The 18,145-nt window shown below is 37.9% G+C and overlaps 1 protein-coding gene across 4 annotated transcripts in view; it reads right to left on the reverse strand.

The window, feature by feature from the left end:
• Nucleotides 1-18,079, reverse strand: part of TRMT13 (tRNA methyltransferase 13 homolog) — a 20,964-nt gene extending 2,885 nt beyond the window's left edge. For 2 of the 4 annotated variants that reach the window (XM_047728060.1, XM_047728063.1), the window contains exons 1-9: nucleotides 17,815-18,079; nucleotides 15,184-15,230; nucleotides 15,021-15,087; nucleotides 10,350-10,412; nucleotides 10,093-10,162; nucleotides 9,831-9,937; nucleotides 9,316-9,483; nucleotides 7,313-7,385; nucleotides 1,147-1,221 (exon numbers count right to left, since the gene is read on the reverse strand). In XM_047728060.1, the coding sequence (XP_047584016.1) occupies nucleotides 1,147-1,221; nucleotides 7,313-7,385; nucleotides 9,316-9,483; nucleotides 9,831-9,937; nucleotides 10,093-10,162; nucleotides 10,350-10,412; nucleotides 15,021-15,087; nucleotides 15,184-15,230; nucleotides 17,815-17,961 (817 nt within the window). In that variant the 5' untranslated portion in view covers nucleotides 17,962-18,079. The remainder of the gene's footprint in view (nucleotides 1-1,146; nucleotides 1,222-7,312; nucleotides 7,386-9,315; nucleotides 9,484-9,830; nucleotides 9,938-10,092; nucleotides 10,163-10,349; nucleotides 10,413-15,020; nucleotides 15,088-15,183; nucleotides 15,231-17,814) is intronic. The other 2 variants (XM_047728061.1, XM_047728062.1) reach the window with 2 other exon arrangements.
• Between the last annotated feature and the right edge of the window lie 66 nt (nucleotides 18,080-18,145).

Genomic DNA, 18,145 nt, shown 5'->3' on the forward strand with positions numbered 1-18,145 from the left:
AAGAGCATACAACTCTTGACCTCGCAGGCATGAGTTCAAGCCCCACGCTGGGTGTGGAGATTACTTAAATTAAAAAAATAAATAAATAAAAATTTTTAAAAAGGGCAAGCAACTACAGCAGAGATTTTTCAGTAAGATAAGAATAAGAGGGATGAAGGAAAAATTCAGACAGAGTGACTTAAGAGGGGACAGTGTGTGGAACAATGAAAATGGACAATATAGATTATATTTTTGACAAACTTGGGTCAGATGGGTAAGAGTAAATGAATGCGCTTTTTTCCCTTTCCCCAGGACAGAACTGGTTTATGCCAGAAGGCTCTTATGAGGGTCAAATGATATAAGGTACACAAAAGTCATCTTAAAAACCATGAAGGACAACACAAGCCATTTCCCAGCCAACCTGAATAATGTCTAATGGAGGCTCCAATTTCCTTGTATGGAAGTTGATGAAACCAGCAGGAGCCAGGGAGATGTAAGAATAATTAACATTCACTAATCTGTGCCAGACATTTACATGTAACCTGGTAAGTTATATGTTATCTCTGTTTTACAGAAGAGATAACCAAAGCTCAGAAAGTTTAAGTAATTTGCAAAGGTTACACAGCACAGCTGATTTCCAGACTATCCAATTTCAAAGCCCGTGCTCTTTCTACCTTACCATGCTACACCTGACAGATGGATGTGCTAAAATAAGACATCTTCTATTTTTTATCTAATATTTCTTTTTTCGTTTTCCCCAGAATCCTGGCACGTATAATCATCTTCTAGACTAGAGGTTTCAGAGTCCTTCCCAAGCAACCTCTTGAAAATATCAGTAGCTTCTGGAGTAGAATCATACAGTTTCCATAAATGATTTGTTTCCTTTTTGGTTGAAATATAACCCAAAAAGCTTTAAGTCTTTTTAAGTCTATTTACATCTAAATATCTCAGTATTTACATGTAACACTCTTGATTCATCCTGGCCAAAATAAGCAGATAAATAAGAAAACTCTATATCTGATCTAACATAGGGCCAGTGCTACTATGAAGATTAATGAGTTGTAAGCATATGTGATATAAACTAACTCAAGAGACTATTTCAATGACTGGGACCATGTTAAGCTAAAACTTAGTGTGTTCATATAGATTATTAGTATGTTTACATACCTGTTGCTACACCACATAGATGCTTTCCAATTCCTACCACAGGTAGTTTTTCTTTGCTTAGCAAAGGAATCTTATCTGAAATAAAAGGAAATAAGAACCAAGTTAGCATTCTTGTGAGATGAGACATTACCAAGGCCTCCTGAAAAACAGAACTAATTTAAATCTTTGAATTTAAGGGCTGAAAGAGACTCAAACAAAAACTTCTCACTTTATAGCTGTGGAATAAGAGACTCACAGATGTAGTGACCTGAAAAACAACACAGAGGGCTGCTGACCAGCCAGAATTAAAATTAAAGTTTCTTTCTTATTTTTCCCCCCTTTATTTCCCTCTTGCCCCTGGTGGGGCCTCTCCTCCCAAGGTAAAGTTTCTTGACTTTTGGGACAGTATTATTTATTCTATACTGACTCAGGACTTTCCCCTGTATCAGCCTTACTCTGCTAAATATTAACTCATCGATAAAAGAAATCAAAGCTTCCCCTGCTACAAGATTTATTTTGAACAAATAATATATATGATAAACATTTATGAATAACATTATAAAATACAATATTCAGTATTAATTAAACTATAGATTTTACTGTTTCTTGATGCTCAAAAATAAGATATTATCTTAGCTTTTCACTTGTTTTTTAAAAAAAGAAAATATTCAGGGCGCCTGGGTGGCTCAGTGGGTTAAGCCTTTGCCTTCAGCTCTGGTCATGATCTCAGGGTCCTGGGATGGAGCCCCACATTGGGCTCTCTGCTCAGTGGGGAGCCTGCTTCCCCCCGCCTGCCTCTCTGCCTACTTGTGATCTCTTTCTCTGCCAAATAAATTTTTTTTAAAATTTTAAAAAGATAAAAAAAAAAAAATAAATAACAGTCCTGAAAAAGTTAAAAAAAAAAAAAGGGTCCACAGGTAATGCAGTAAGATGTAATATATCACAGTTATGGTATGGCCTCCCCCCACCCACCATTTATTTTCCTTTTTATAAGATTCTGAAATGTCAAGTATGCTTCCTGCTACAAATCCAGCTACAGCATCTATCATAGTCAACAGTCCAATGCAGGTACTTAGTAAATATTTCAACCGTTCTATTGCTTGCTTTCAAATGTTAGTATATTATATGCCAGGAGAAAATGGTACCAAGTGGAATAGTTTGCCTGTGTCAGCAAATATAGCAGTTTAAATTAAGGTAGTTCAAGAAACTGACCATCAATTAGGGTGAAGGGAAAGGATGTCTAAGAAAGCCCTTCTGCTTTATGCTTAAAAATTACCTTATTTCCCCTATTTCTTTCCTTTTTTTAAAAAGAGATTTATTTTTTTTAAGATTTTATTTATTTACTTGTCAGAGAGAGAGAGTGAGCACACAAGCAGGGGGAGCGGCAGAGGGAGAGGGAGAAGCAGACTCCCGGCTGAGCAGGGAGCCCGATGCGGGACTCGAACTCAGGACCCTGAGACCATGACCTGAGCTAAAGGCAGATTCTTAACCGACTGAGCCACCCAGGTGTCCCTCTCCTATTTCTTTGGGCTTGGAAAACAGAGCAGAGGAACTTCTGGGAAATGATGGTAGAGTAAATGCAAATATCTAGTTTACTCCCTCTTAAAACTCCACCGAAATGAGGATAAAAGGATTTTTTTTTTTTAAAAGATTTTATTTATTTATTTGACAGACAGAGATTACAAGCAGGCAGAGAGACAGTCAGAGAGAGGAGGAAGCAGGCTCCCTGCTGAGCAGAGAGCCCGATGTGGGGCTCGATCCCAGGACCCTGGGATCATGACCTGAGCTGAAGGCAGAGGCTTTAACCCACTGAGCCACCCAGGCGCCCCGGATAAAAGGATTTTTAAAAAGGTATAAACTCAACAAAATCTGAAAGAGAACTAAAGGAGACAAAAGTGGGAAAGGCTGTGACTCAACCAAATTTATTCCACAAACCTTCAAAAGACTCAAGAACTAGGGGCATCAGGTATCTTGGCAGTAGAGCTGAGTAGCTACAATAGAGAGTGTTGGTGGAAAGTCTGTTTAATAGTCAGATCCCCACCTCATAGCTCCTTGGTAGCTATCTTTCCCATGTGGTGAAAGACTAGACTAATTCTCTGGAGCTAGTAGAACAGGAAGAGAGGAGCTTGAGGGACAATGGGAAGTTGAAAGTTGAAGTATGGCAAAACTGCAGGAGTCAGTGAGTGTGCATACTAATTTCCCTAGCTTTTGTTCCCCAGGGTCCTAAGATGTTGGTAATCAGACCTTTACCCTCCAGGCAGGTGATCAGAAGAATCTTCTCTGCTGAATGTGACCTTCCCAAGTGGAAAGATCACATCTTAGGCAGATCACCCCAAAGTGGAGCTCAAACAACTCCACCTGAGTACTCAGAGCTCTGAGTCCCTCAATTCTAAGAACACACCATCAAGGAGCACCAGATGTTTGAGGACAGCCTCAAAAGTCAAGAGACCAAAACAAATGGAAAAGAACAAACTGTGAAAACAGGTAACGAAAGGAGAATAAATCTAAAAAACCATTATTAATATCCTCAGAAAGATATTATAATTATAAAAAAGAACAAGATACAACAATAAAGGTAAACTCAGAGAAAAACATCTTAGAAATTAAGTTGGGGAAATCTTAGAAAGTATAGGAAAAAGACCAAAGACAACATAGAGAAGTAGAAAACCACCCCAGCAGGTCTAGTAACTATATTGTAAGAATTCCTCCATAATGGGAGAAAAGAGAAAGTGGAGCAGAGAAAATTATGAAAGAATGCAAGGCAATTTCCCAGAAAGCTGAGAGCACTAGAATCTCTAAATCAGGATTTCTCATCCTTAGCATTATTGACTTTTTGACCCCAATAATTTTGTTTTGGGGAGCTCTACCATACCGTATAGGATATTTAGCAGGCCTCTGGTCTGTATCTGTTAGATGTCAGCAGCATGCCTACTACTATGACAACCAGAAGTGTTTCAGACATGGCCAATGTGCCCTGAAGGACAAAGCAGCGTCCACTGAAAACCACTGGTATAAATCGAAGCGTCAGGCAAAGTGGATAAAAACAACCATAGGAAGGTATATTACTGTGAAAATTTTAAACACTAAGGATAAAGAAGGACCTATACATTAAAAAAAAAAAGAAAAAAAGCAGCTCAAGTACAAGGGACCAAGATTCAGAATAGCACTGAACTTTTAAATAATACTAGTGAAACAGAACTTGCAAAATTCTAAAGGAAAATGATTTTCAATCTAGAAATACAAATACCCAGCCAAGTCAAGTGTAAAATAAAAGATGTTTCCGGACAATGCAAGGTCTCACATTTATCTCTAATGCACTGTTTCTCAGGAAGCTATAGGACTAAGTGCTCTGCCCGAAAAAACTAAATCAACAGAGGAAGATGTGGGAAAAGATGTGGAAAAAGAAATTTCCACCCAGGATAGTGAAGGAGGATGAGACTGAAGAGAGTTTTAATGTTGATCATTGTGCCCCAGGAACAAAGGGCATCCAGTCTTGATCAGAACATGTCTGAAGCATATGCAGGGAAGAATTTTTCAGGAAGATGAAAACTAACAGAATACTTGATGAATGTATTTATAACAAATACATTTTTAAAAGACCAAGTAAATAAAACTAAATTATTAATTTAGCAAACAATAAAAAATATAGGGTAAAGAAATTTACTACATGGTCTGGGGATAAAAAATGATGATTTAATCATTTAATACATATTAGAAAGATGAGGAATGGGAAGTATTTGCACTTGAGATGGGGCAGGGGTAGAAAATTTTCATCTTCCATTGGGAAAAACCGATAGATTATGCTTGTGGGGAAAAAAAGGGAATCAGGTAAAACAAAAGCCTGTTGTCACTTTAGATAAATATAAAAATTCACCCATAATAGATAAATGTGGTTGGCTTTGAAGAGAGAGCCATGGCAGGGAGGGAGTGGCTGGTGCTATGTTTAAAAACAACTTGAGAACATGTAGAACTATTTGACTCTTAATCACATAAATGTAACTTTAATAAAAGCCCCAAATAGGGGAAAAAAAAAAAAGACAAAAAACAAAGAAAAAAGAAAGGAGGTGGGGATGTCAGCAGTGACCTAATTCAACAGATACTTCTTATTCTTTCTCTTCCCCTTAAATGATTAGTCAGTTCCAACCCTGCCACCCAGAAAGGAAAAGTCCTTTATTTATTTATTTTTTTAAAAGATTTTATTTATTTATTTGACAGAGAGATCACAAGCAGGCAGAGAGGCAGGCAGAGAGAGAGGAGGAAGCAGGCTCCCTGCTGAGCAGAGAGCCCGATGCGGGGCTCGATCCCAGGACTCTGAGATCATGACCTGAGCTGAAGGCAGCAGCTTAACCCACTGAGCCACCCAGGCGCCCCAGGAAAAGTCCTTTAAATGTCACTTTCTCCTCATCTCAAACTACCTTTAATCACCTTCAGTATGTCATTACATAAGTCTTTATTTTAACTATTAGGAAAAAACAGAAGTATGGAAGTCAGGAGTTTATAGTTCACATTTTGACTCGTGGCTATATTTTTAGACAGTCACTCCTTCGCAGGAAAAAAGATTTTCCAATTAATGCAAATTCTAAAAGGGCAGTATTGACCTAGCTTGTAGATATTTGCTCCTTTTTCTCTTATTTTAGTTTAAAAATATGGAATGGGGGCACATGGTGGGCACAGAAGGGTTAGAAACTAATAAATATGGTAGGCGACTTTTCAGTATTTTTTTTTTTAAGATTTTATTTATTTCTTTGACAGAGACAGATCAGAAGTAGGCAGAGAGGAAGGCAGAGAGAGGAGGAAGCAGGCTCCCTGCGGAGCAGAGAGCCCGATGTGGGACCCGATCCCAGGACCCTGAGATCATGACCTGAGCCGAAGACAGAGGCGTTAACCCACTGAGCCACCCAGAGGCCCCTCAGTATTCTTAGTAAGAATTCAACACATAGCATAAAAACTTGTCTAGGATTTTCAACATTAGAAAAGTAGTATTTTCAGTTAAACAGTTTTAAATACAGTGATTTATATGTAAATGTTGGGTTTCACAAAGCTGTATTAATTAGTGGATGGAAGAGGTTACTAGGATTTGCTTGTATTAATAGAAAAAACTATAAAAAGACACAGAAAAGGCACAAAGTGTATGACTGAAGGGGTGTGTGTGTGTATGAAATGTGACTTCCACAGAGATTAATTATCTTGGTACAATTTAAAATTCTAGAGGGGGCGCCTCGGTGGCTCAGTGGGTTAAGCCTCTGCCTTCAGCTTAGGTCATCATCTGGGTCCTGTGATTGAGCCCTGCATCAGGCTCTCTGCTCAGTGGGGAGCCTGCTTCCCCCTCTCTCTCTGCCTGCTTCTCTGCCTACTTATGATCTCTCTCTCTGTCAAATAAATAAAATCTTAAAAAAAAATCCTAGGAAGTATCTTTTACCATCAGCTGGACAAAGAATGCTCATTTCTTTAACAGTTTACGTAAAGTCATGTTAATGACAGGCAGAAGGCACTAGCCTTTTTAAGGGGGTGGGGCAGAGAGAGAGGGAGAGAGCAAACCTTAAGTAGGCCTCATGCCCAACATGGAGCCTGAAGCTAAGGCTTGATCTCATGCTGAGATCGTGACCTGACTGGAAATCAAGAGTTGGATGCTCAACCAACTGAGCCACCCAGACGCCCCTGAACAGACTCATAATTAGAAAAAACAAAGAAATAATGTAGGGATGTGTCACCAAAACTTTTATTTATTTATTTTTTTTAAAGATTTTATTTATTTGTCAGAGAGAGAGGGAGAGAGAGCAAGCACAGGCAGACAGAATGGCAGGCAGAGGCAGAGGGAGAAGCAGGCTCCTGCTGAGCAAGGAGCCCGATGCGGGACTCGATCCCAGGACGCTGGAATCATGACCTGAGCCGAAGGCAGCTGCCCAACCAACTGAGCCACCCAGGCGTCCCTCACCAAAACTTTTAAACTCTTTCGTAATATGACACTTAATTTCTAATTGAAACTGAAACCTCATCTTAAAAAAGTTCAAACCCTAATTCAATTTACATTTATCCAAATGATAGATATAACACTCTATATTAATAATGCATTAATTTTAGTTTGTCTTCCCTGAAGGACTGTTCTGCATCACTGGATTTCTAAGCAACTGTCAGAATTTGAAACTTCTATGATTTATGCTAGGGCAACCGAAAGTTAGCAACTTACTCAAACACAAGTGTTGAATATCAATCTGAAGTCTCTCAAATACTGAATTTTTCTTTCTGTGTTTGCCATCTACCTGCACAAATAGAACATTGTCATAACAGCAGCTTTATGTTTAAAAAAAGCTTTATGAAATTAAAAATATTTCTATTTGTTTTCAAAATTCAGAGGAAATAATTTCCCATCTTATTTTTTAATATTTAAAAAACAGAATCACTAGTTAAAAATTTATCACTGTTATATTCTTTGATGGAAACTCCAAAATAACAATATCATACATTTTTAAAAGGCTTAAAAAATTTAAAAAATTATGTATAATTATTTCCTTTAACTCTAAAACTTCCCAATTTATTGATGAAGGAACTAAGGTTTATAGATCTTAAGTGACTAACCTAAGATTATTTGCCAGCTCCTTTGCCTTTGTTAGGCCGTAATACACTATTTTTGGCTCATTTTTCTTACTCTCTCTGAAAGATCACAACCACCATTCTGATCTATGTCCCTATGCCTATGACTTACAAATCAACACTGTGGCCCAGATATTTTTGATAAGCACCGGATACATATCTAGCTGTGAAGTAGAAAGCGCTACTTCAACTGCAAACTCATTCAAAACTGAACTCATCATTTCTCCCCTCAAACCTATTCTTTCTCTTCCACCTTCTATATTCCCTATCTCAGATAAAAAGCACCACCATTCACTTAAAGCCATAAAGTGTCACCTGAAATAACTCCTCATTATTAATGACTAATAAATCACCAACTCTCTTTGCTTCCAAAATCTTAGCATTTCTCATATTCTTTCCCTCCTCTCCATCCCACCACAACAGCTTTAGCTCTGGCCCATTTCTTACTTGGATTACTGGATATAATTATCTTGTTATTAATCTCCCTACTTCAAGTTTCAGACTCTTCTGATATAGCTTTAATGGTACTGCTAGGATGAACTTTAAAAAAGCCTTCTTATTTTCTTCACCAACTCTTACATATTTTTTCAATCTCCTCTCAGCGGTCATTTCCTCCAGGAAACCTTCCCTGACCCACACTACACTGGGCCTGGTGTTCTATCTTCTTGCTCCTATGGCTTTTGGTACTTACCATTATCATAAGAGACTTAGCATACTGAACCAAAATACTCATAAATATGCCCCACTAGATATTAGCTTCTCAAAGACAAGAACTAAATCTCATTCCTCCAAATCCCCAGCACATAGCAGGATAGAATCAAACTCCTTCCCCTGGCACAAAACAGGACACCTTCCAGTCTAGCCATCCTCTCCTATCTCATCACCACTGAACTCTACTTGGGACCATGCATTCCCATCAGACAGAAGTGTTTCCATGTTTCCCTGTCATTTCAGGTATTTGGTTACACTGCTCCTCAAACCCTCTATCTAGGAAACACCAATTCTCCTTTTAAGATACAATTCAGGCATCACCTTTTCTATGTAGCCATTTGCGTCCTTTCCATGTAATAAACATGTCACTCCCTCTTTTGAAACCATACTATACTCTGTGCAGATTTTTTTCATACTTTGACACTTTTCTATAATCATTAATTTGTCTTCCTCTCCTTTCTAAATATCAGTAATAGGACATAGGGACCTTGTCTTGACTTTACCTACCCAATGTGTATCATGGTGCCTAATGGTAGGCTCAATAAATATTTATTGAATGAATAGAATATTTACTGAATGAATAGTCAGTAGGTGGTACAGGTAGGTTAGAACCCAAGACTTTTAACTCCTAGCTTGAGCTTGGCCCTTTCCACATACTTTCTTGTCTCTGCAAATAATTTAAAGAACTCAGCTCAATGGACTATTAAAATTTAGATTAAAAAATTTATCTTCAGTTTATCAATATAATTAGAATAAAAAGCCATATCAAATCAACATGAAAAATAATTTTCTTTAAGAGACATGTTTCAGAGTATCATTGTTTCTTTTTTTAACAAAAAAAGTTCAAACAAAGTTTGGTTACTAATATACAGCCATGGTTTCACTTACCTTGAATCTCGTGGTCACCTTTTCTACTAGGATGAAGTGAACTTTTTCAGCATCTTTTAAGGCAATATCAACCCAATGAGATAATTTTCCCTTTCCTGCTCCAAACTCAACAAAGCATCTTCTTGGACCAAGTAACTTTAATTTTTCAATGTTACCTAAAATAGAAGCCTGCAAACTTCACAAGATTATTTTATAAACTCAAGCAAACACATCTGGCTTGAATTGGAAAAAAGCAAGGTAATTTCTACAAAAGGCAGCACGAGCACATTGATAATTTTTGTTTGGCTTTAAATTTTTTCCTTTGCTTTGAAATTTTTAACACATAATACTCAGAACCATATCCATGCCAAAAGTTTTTAATATATGTTTACATTTATTTTTTAAATGGAAAGATTCCGTTCCCTACAAGATAAACTAAACAAAATCGCATTAAGAACTATATTTAGAAAGAATGTTAGCTTTTGACAAATGAACAAAAGGCCAATTTTAGTATAATTACTTTGGCCTAAACATACCTGCTGTTTCAGGTGTTTGGTTGCAGAATCACCATTTTTAGGGTCATTAAGGGCATCATGCAATGCTGGATGGGACATAATTTGATCTTTAAGTGTAGAGTTCAAACCTGTGCCAAATATAAGCACAATAGCTTAAGCAACCAAACATGAAACCGTAGGGCTCTGAGCAATGGTAGTAACATTTTGTAAACCACGCTGGCATCAATTCATGTGGCACCTAATTATTTTAAAAATTTTAACTTGCAACTGTAGGCAAACTTACCTTCACTTGCTTTCTGCAATTTCTTAATTAAGTTTTCCAAATGCTCTTCAGAAAGAGAAGAAATTGGAACCTATAAACAAAAATGGGGCATGAGCTTATCTGGGAATGAACCATCACTAATAATATGGATTCTATAGAAAAAATACATTCTAAATTCAAAATAATTAATTTATCCTAAACAAAAATTGGGACATAGCTTATTCACAGAAATAGCTCACAGACACCTTTTAAAATTAAATATAAAGTCAAATACTTACTAATTGTTCAGGTATTTCTGTTTCATCTTTTAAGCCTGCATTAATATCTTGAATAAAGAAGTCCTTAACAAAAACAAAACCACAATACTGTCATTAATGTGAAGAGCTCAAAAAAAATTAAGGTCAAAAACTGATCCTTCCCTTCGTCCCTTACTCTGTACCTGCCATCTGCCCTTTTTCCCATTTATGAATTAAATAACTATTGAGCACCTACTATGGTCTTTAATTTGCTTTAGTGCCAAGGACTCACCATAGTAGAGAACAGAACAGATAAAAATCTCTATATTCATGAACCATATATTCTAGTGAGATATTGTTTGAATAAGCAGTCATATTCTAAAGAAATTTGTTAGTAATTTTTATTAACGTTTTCACCTATCTATAGCACAGATTGAGAGCTGTGTCAGTTTTGCTTATGGTGTTAACAGCAAAAACAACAAAGTATCAACTACACACGGCTGTTTATCAGACAGGCAGCATGACCAAAAAGAGAGAGAGGATATGGTATTACAATGGTTTAGGTCTGATTTCTTCTCTTTTAAAATGCTGATTAAATAAATTTTTTATCTAAAATAAAATAAATTAAAATAAATTTATTAAATTTTTTATCTAAAATAAAAAATAGAAATGTATTGTCACTATGTTGTTTAAAATAACATAGCATAAGATCATTCTAGTGTATCTTCAGAAAGATTTTATGTAAATATCGAGATCAGCATCTTCCAACAGAATCTTCTGCAATGATCGAAGTAATTCCAGATCTTCCCTGGAGAACATGATAGCCACTAGTTTTGAAATACTAATAGTGTGATTGAGGAACTGGATCTTCAATTTCACTTCAATTACCTCGAATTTATTTTTTTTTTTTTTTTTTTTTTTTTTTTTTTTTTTAATTACCTCGAATTTAAATAGTTACACATGGTTAGTGGCTACCACACTGGACCATGCAGATATAGAAGAATGAAATAACACTGTTTCTACAAATCCCGTTCTAAAAGTAAAAACTACTCCTGGGACTTTATGCATACTAACGGGCTTTTGTTACACAGAAGGGTAACATGCTGTGTGTTGCTGCCTTTACTTATATGGATAATAAGGATACTGGTGATTAAGTGGAACAGGAGAAGACATGATGACTGGCAAAACTGTAATAGAAAATTAGCTATAACTATTATAATTTGATGTACTCTTAGTTTAAAATGATTGCCAAGAGTGCTCCAGGTAAATTGTGTTGTGGACTAGATTTTTAAATGTGAAAACTATTCATACTGGAGAAATGTATCACCAATTTACTTTTATCTCGTATGCAGAATTTTTCTGAAAGATTTATTTTAGTGAGAGAGAGAAGAGTGAGAATGAGTGGGGGGAGAGGGAGAGAATTTTCAAGCAGATTCCCCACCGAGTATGGAGTTGGAACTGGGGCTCGATCTCACGACCCACGAGATCATGAACTGAGTCAAAACCAAGAGTCAGATACTGAAGTGACTGAGCCACCCAAGTGCCCCAGTATACAGAATTTTTTTAAAAAACAATGAATAGTTTTATAAATTAAAGCACAATAGTGATAAAACTTTGCCTGGGTTCCAAGTTTCACATTATGCATAGTGCACTACATAAATGCCACTCTGTATTTTTTTCTGCATCCTATCATCCCATTGTTTTCCTCCCTTTCCTTTCCACAGTATCTTGGCATGCAATGGTGTCTGTGCAGGGGTATTCCATTTTTAATAAATTCACCTCTTCTCTTAAACTTTTCCGAGAGCATGCATTCCATCTGTTTACCTGAACTAAAATCTAGCACTTAGGTAAGGAAGCCAATCTCCATGCATACTTGAAAGTAAAAGCAACATTCTTTTTACTAAGGGGCTAACTGGGGTGGTCATCTTTTTTCTTCTACAGATCTTAATGTAAAAATGCTTCCTGTTAAGCTTATGTCATCTGACCTAAGCTGGTTCTCAGCTGGAAGGCATCTGGAAATGTATGGTGGTATTTTATTGTCAAAATGACGGAGAGGTGCTACTGGGAGACAATTCTCCATGGGTCTCTCAATTTACTTCAAGTGTTACAAGTAATACACACTGACACCTTTGTTCCAGACTCTTTTTTCAAGGACATTTGTATACCAAGCAGTCTTGGAAGACAGAAATAGTTCTCTTAGAGCAGATGGCAGGCCTGCTTATTACAGAGTAATAAAGAAATGTCTACTTATGGAACAAGGTCAGGCAGATTTCCTTACTGCCCATTTATTTATCTTTTAAAATATTTCATTTTTTTATTTTAGAGAGAGAGGGAAAGCATGCATGTGCATGCTGGGAGGAGTTGAGGGATGGGGGAGGGAGGAGGCAAAAGAATCTCAAGCAGACTCTGCACTGAGCACGGAGCCTGACGTGGGGCTTGATCTCACAAACCTGAGATCATGACCTAAGGTGAAATCAAGGGTCAGACCTTTAATTGACTGAGCCACCCAGGTGCCCCTATTATCTTTTTCTTAAGATTTATTTATTTGAGAGAAAGAGCATGCATCCCAGTGGGGGCTGGGGTTAGAGGGAAAAAATCCTCAAACAGACTCCCCTCTGAGCATAGAGCCCAACATGGAGCTCAATCTCATGACCCATGAGATCGTGACCGAACTGAAACCAAGAGTCAGAAGCTCAACGGACGGAGTCACCCAGGTGTCCCTTTACTGCTTATTTTAAAAGAAATGTATTTCATAATCTTGAGGTTCTTCAGCTGTGACATAAGCTATGCACAAAAATGTCAGGATTCACCGAGGCCCTGTTGACTCCATGGACCTTAGGGAACAAGGGGCATCAATGCAGGCAAGAAGCCCATGTTACTTGCTGAGCAGTGAGTAATGAAGTCCTTTGTCTCTGACCTAGGAGTCTCTTCTGCCAGCATCCACAAACCTGCAGGCTAACTTGTTAGCTTGACAATAAGATTACACTTCAGATCCTTCATATTCCTCACAAGTGCCTTTGCCATTTGCTGCTCAGAGGCCAGGAATACTAAATACAGGGATGTTTGAAATACACAGGACATGACTATTCCACTTGAAATGCCAAAAGCCCATTGAGGGTAGGAGCAGCTCACACTTTGATTGTCAGTGTCACCTAGAGTTCTGTTCTTGGTCTCATGCTCTACTTCCTGGCTATTTTATCTCATCTTCACTCAGCTCTCCTCTTGTATTCTATACTCCAGTCATGTACAATGCCCAGTCCCAGATACAGTTATCAACTTTCTCACTTCTAGGTGCTTACATATGTTTGTTTTTCCTTGTCTGGCTGAGTCTCCTCCATTGCCCCCCCTTTTTGGGGGAGGGGAGGGCCGACGGGGAGGGAGAAATAATCTTAAGCAGGCTCCATGCCCAGCGTGGAGCCTGACTTGTGGCTTGATTTCACAAATGAGATCATTACCTGAATAGAAATCAAAAATTGGACACTTAACCAACTAAGCCACCCAGGTGCCCTTGGCTGATTCTCCTTTGACCTGTAAGTCTCATTGTATGACACTCCTTCAGAGAAGCCTCCCTGACTCCTTCCTCATCTCTCTCATCCCCTATTTCTCCCAAAAGAGGGTTAGGCTCTCTTCCTTTATTCTTCCACAGCACTCTGTATTTAATAAATTTTAAATATATTTTTTGTCTCTCCTACTAGACCGTAATGTTCTTATAGGCAGGGTGCTTGGTACAATGTCTGGTATAAGTACTCAATTAATATTTATTGAATAAGTAAGTTCCTCCCCCACCCTTCCAATCTCTTACCCTGGGTAACTTAAAAATTCAAGGCTTTACCTATGATCTGTATGTACTGACTTCCAAACTACTGACTTTTAGACTCACATATCCAACTCTAAGCTTTTGGTCACCAACTTTTCTTGATTCTGCTACCTAAATAATTCTTGCATTTATTCCCTACCCTTTCCATCCTCTTTCATTTAGTCTCTTATGATGTCCCACCTGGATTTCAGCAACAGGCCCTCACCAGTCCTTCCAATTCCAAGCCATCTTCCCACACTGGTCTGAGGGAAAGTTTTGTAAGAGGTAAAGCTGACCACATCATTCTTTAGCTTAAAAATCTTTCAATGGTCCCCCATATCTTTCAGAATAAAGTCTGAGTTCTTCCAAGTCTCAATGTGGTTTCTCACTTTCTGCCTTTGTGCATATAGTTCTTCTCACCTATAAGGACTTTTCTTCCTTTTCTTTGCCAAATCAAGACTCAGCTTAAGTGTTATTCCCTCTGGAAAGCTTTTCTTGACCCGTTGGATATAATTTTAATTTTTATACAAGTATGTGCTCTTATGACATGTGTACTTCTTTCACTAAACTTATTAAGATCCCTTATTTACAAGTTAACTTATCAGTCTCAAATAACTCTTTGAAGGCTGGGGCCATATTTTATTGAAATAAATTTAGTAAGCACTAAGTAAATATTTTGAATAAACTGTGAAATTATTCTCTAAACAATACACTTGTTGCACAAATTCTATTATCTAAATTAGGATTATAAGTGGATTCACAGTCTGATGTCCTATACACTCAAATGCATTTACCACATTCAAGCCTTAAGGCTAGAGTCTTGCTAAGTATTCACATTTGTAATCAACTAAGTATATACAAACATTACATACTACACACATCACCTTTCAATTTGATCAAAGTGATAAAACACTTACAGGTTTTGGCCTCTCTCTTGAGTTACATTTTTTCAAATGCTTTGATAGTTGATCTTCATATACTGTACTAAATTTAAAGAGAAAAGTATTTAAAATAATTTTATAAGACCTGTGACAATTACTCTTTCTAGCATAGAAAAACCCTTATTGGACCCATACTTACTGTTTTGGATCTAAAGGACACAGAATTCTTTTCCGAGCATTTTCTTCCTAAGAAAGAAAGATCATATACTGACCTGGTTGAAAAATATCAAGTCATTGCTTACAGATACTAGATATAACTTCACTGTAATCATAAGTCTACGTGTTCCCAAAACAAGGTAAGGAAACCTTAAAAGGACAATAATAAAACATTGGCAAAATAAGTTTAGCAAAAAAAATCTCCAAAGTAGCTAGTTTTTGTTTCTACGAGCAAATACTCCTTTGGATAACGAGGGTTTATAGCTTCAAATAGATTCAGAGAAGGCCTACATATGGAATTTCAAATCTGTGATAGCATCGACTATAATTTGCCTCACTATTTTGTAATAACCTTTTGTGGGTCTTTTTTTTTTTTTTAAGATTTTTATTTATTTATTTGACGGAGAGATAGAGAGAGAGAGTACAAGTAGGCAGAGGGAGAGGGAGAAGCAGGCTCTCCACTGAGCAGGGAGCCTAATGTGGGACTCAATCTCAGGACTCTGGGGTCGTGACCTGAGCTGAAGGCAGTCACCTAACTAGCTGAGCCACCCGGGCACCCCTTTTGCGATGTCTCTTGGGGGGCAAAATCACCCTCAGTTAAGAACCAGAGGTACAAACTATGTACAAGTGGTCTCAGCTATATATGATACTTAAGACAAAAAAGATGGAAACATAATACTTAATTAGATCATATATCTTATATTGCAGATTTAGTAGGATGCCCACAGTTGAAAATCAAATTGCGTAATGTGTCATGTTTCCCTTGGTGTCTTGCAATCTTTCTTCAAGGGACCAATAACAACATTCCTTTCTCTCTGGTAATACCAATCAACTTGTAAGGAACTAGTCACATTCTACTACTGTTAGCATCTGCAGTCATCTTTGAGATGTTTTGTTAAAGTTAAATATAATAAGGTCTTAGAGTGAGAACAAAACTTTTCTCCCACCATAACTCTCATGTTTAAAAATTTAATTAATTAATTAAATCTCATTTTTTGATCAAGGGATGTTTGCTGATCTCCTCAACCCACAATACAACTGTAGGTATACTTTGAAGAGCTCTCAATGTAAGTCATGGGTCTTCCACATTCCAAAACAAGAATATGCTTGTTTCTGTATAGTTCACTCTAGGCAAGTATCCGTCAAATCAAAAATACAAAGTAGAGATATGCTATGATGGATAATAGCAGATGAAGGAACCCTGATCTGTACTGGATATTGCCCAAGATAAACCACCTAATAGAAATAATGTAAATAATATTGGACATCCAGAAGCCATGAAACCAGGTGCTTGCCTATTTGGTTTCCAAAACTGACTAAACAGATTCTTCTACAAGCGTTCTGCATCTCTTGTACTTACTTTTATTTTTCTATCATATATATCCTAAGGAAATACACACAAAATACAGTTGACTCTTGAAACGGGGGGGGGGGGGGGGGGCACACCCCTCCTCCACAAGCAACTTTTGACTTTTCAAAAAATGAGATTTAAAACTTTTTGAATTAAGTACAAATAGTCTACAGCTGACCTAAAGCCTCACTGCTAACATAAAGCTGATTATGCATATTTTTTGTTGCATGTATTATACACTGTATTCTTACAATAAAGCTAAAGAAAATGTTATTAAGAAAGTCTTAATAAGGGAAGCACATTCATAATACTGTACTGTGTTTATGAAATCCAGGTATATGTGGACCGGCAGTTCAAACACGTGATCAAGGGTCAACTATATAAGAAATTAAAGATTTTATTTATTTGAGAGAAAGAGAGCTCAAAAACCAAGGAAGAGGCAGAGGTAAAGAGAGAAGCAAGCTCCCCAATGAGTAGGGAGACCGCTGTGGGGCTCAACCCCAAGACCCTAGGACCATGACCCCCTCCCAAGGCAGAGGCTTAACCGACTGAGCCACCCAGGCGCCCCAAGGGTCAACTGTATATTGACAGTACAATTAATATGCCTAACAGTATTCTCAAACAAAATTGTACGCCTCCGGTTTCAATTTTAAAAAGTCAATTCTTACACGATTTTCAATCTTTCCTTCCCCCTTTCAGCAGTTACAAGTTGCTTTCAAAAGACTGTACTCTAAATTTTTTTAAAGTTTTTAAATCACTCCGTGCTCCTCGCAAGCGCACTCCCTAATCCCCAGCACTTATTTCACCCATTCCTTCTCTCTCCCCTTTGGTAACCATCAGTTTGTTCCCTACAGTTAAAGAGTTGTGTGTCTAAATAATTTTTTTTTTCAGTTTCTCAACCGTATTCACAATAAGTGATTATTACTCACAAAACAATCAGAACACAATTAGTGAAACCTTGCGATTTCCCATCAAGAAGGCGGAGACTGGGCGGAGTGTATAAGGCGGTGGCTTGGAGTAAAACTAAGATCTACTATTACCCTAGCTTAGTATCAAGATAAACGGGTCACTACTGGCGCTTTAGTTAGCGCGAGAAGCACTACACTTCGCTAGGGCTCAGTACCGCTCCATAGGGAGGGGAGGGCTGCGCTTAGTACAGGAAAAGCCAAAAAATCCAGCGAACAGAGCAGATTTCTGGCAAAGGGAGTTTCCGGACCAAGAAACTTATTTCCAACTCTCCAAAGGGTAGGGGCAATACCAGACCTCCGCGGCTCCAGCGTGTTCCCCACAGAATCTTTTCCCCGCTGCCACCACCATCCTGCAGAAGCGCTTCTTCTTTTCCACATAGTAACTGCAGCGACCCTCAACCGGGAAGTCAGTCGTATGCGGGGCCGGCGCAGAAGCCGCCATAATTTAGGGTTCGTTTGTGGTGGTAAGCAGCGAGTGAAGAGAAGAAAAGTTCTTTGCTTCCCTCGGGTCCCCTTCCCTTAACAAATATGGCTGCCGCGGGTCCCGCCACGCAAGTCAATACCCGGAACTGCCCCCCCATCCTCTGCAAAACCGGAAGAAACTGATGGTGGCTGACGAGGTCCAA

This window comes from Lutra lutra, chromosome 4 (assembly GCF_902655055.1).
Source record: "Lutra lutra chromosome 4, mLutLut1.2, whole genome shotgun sequence".
NCBI lineage: Eukaryota > Metazoa > Chordata > Mammalia > Carnivora > Mustelidae > Lutra > Lutra lutra.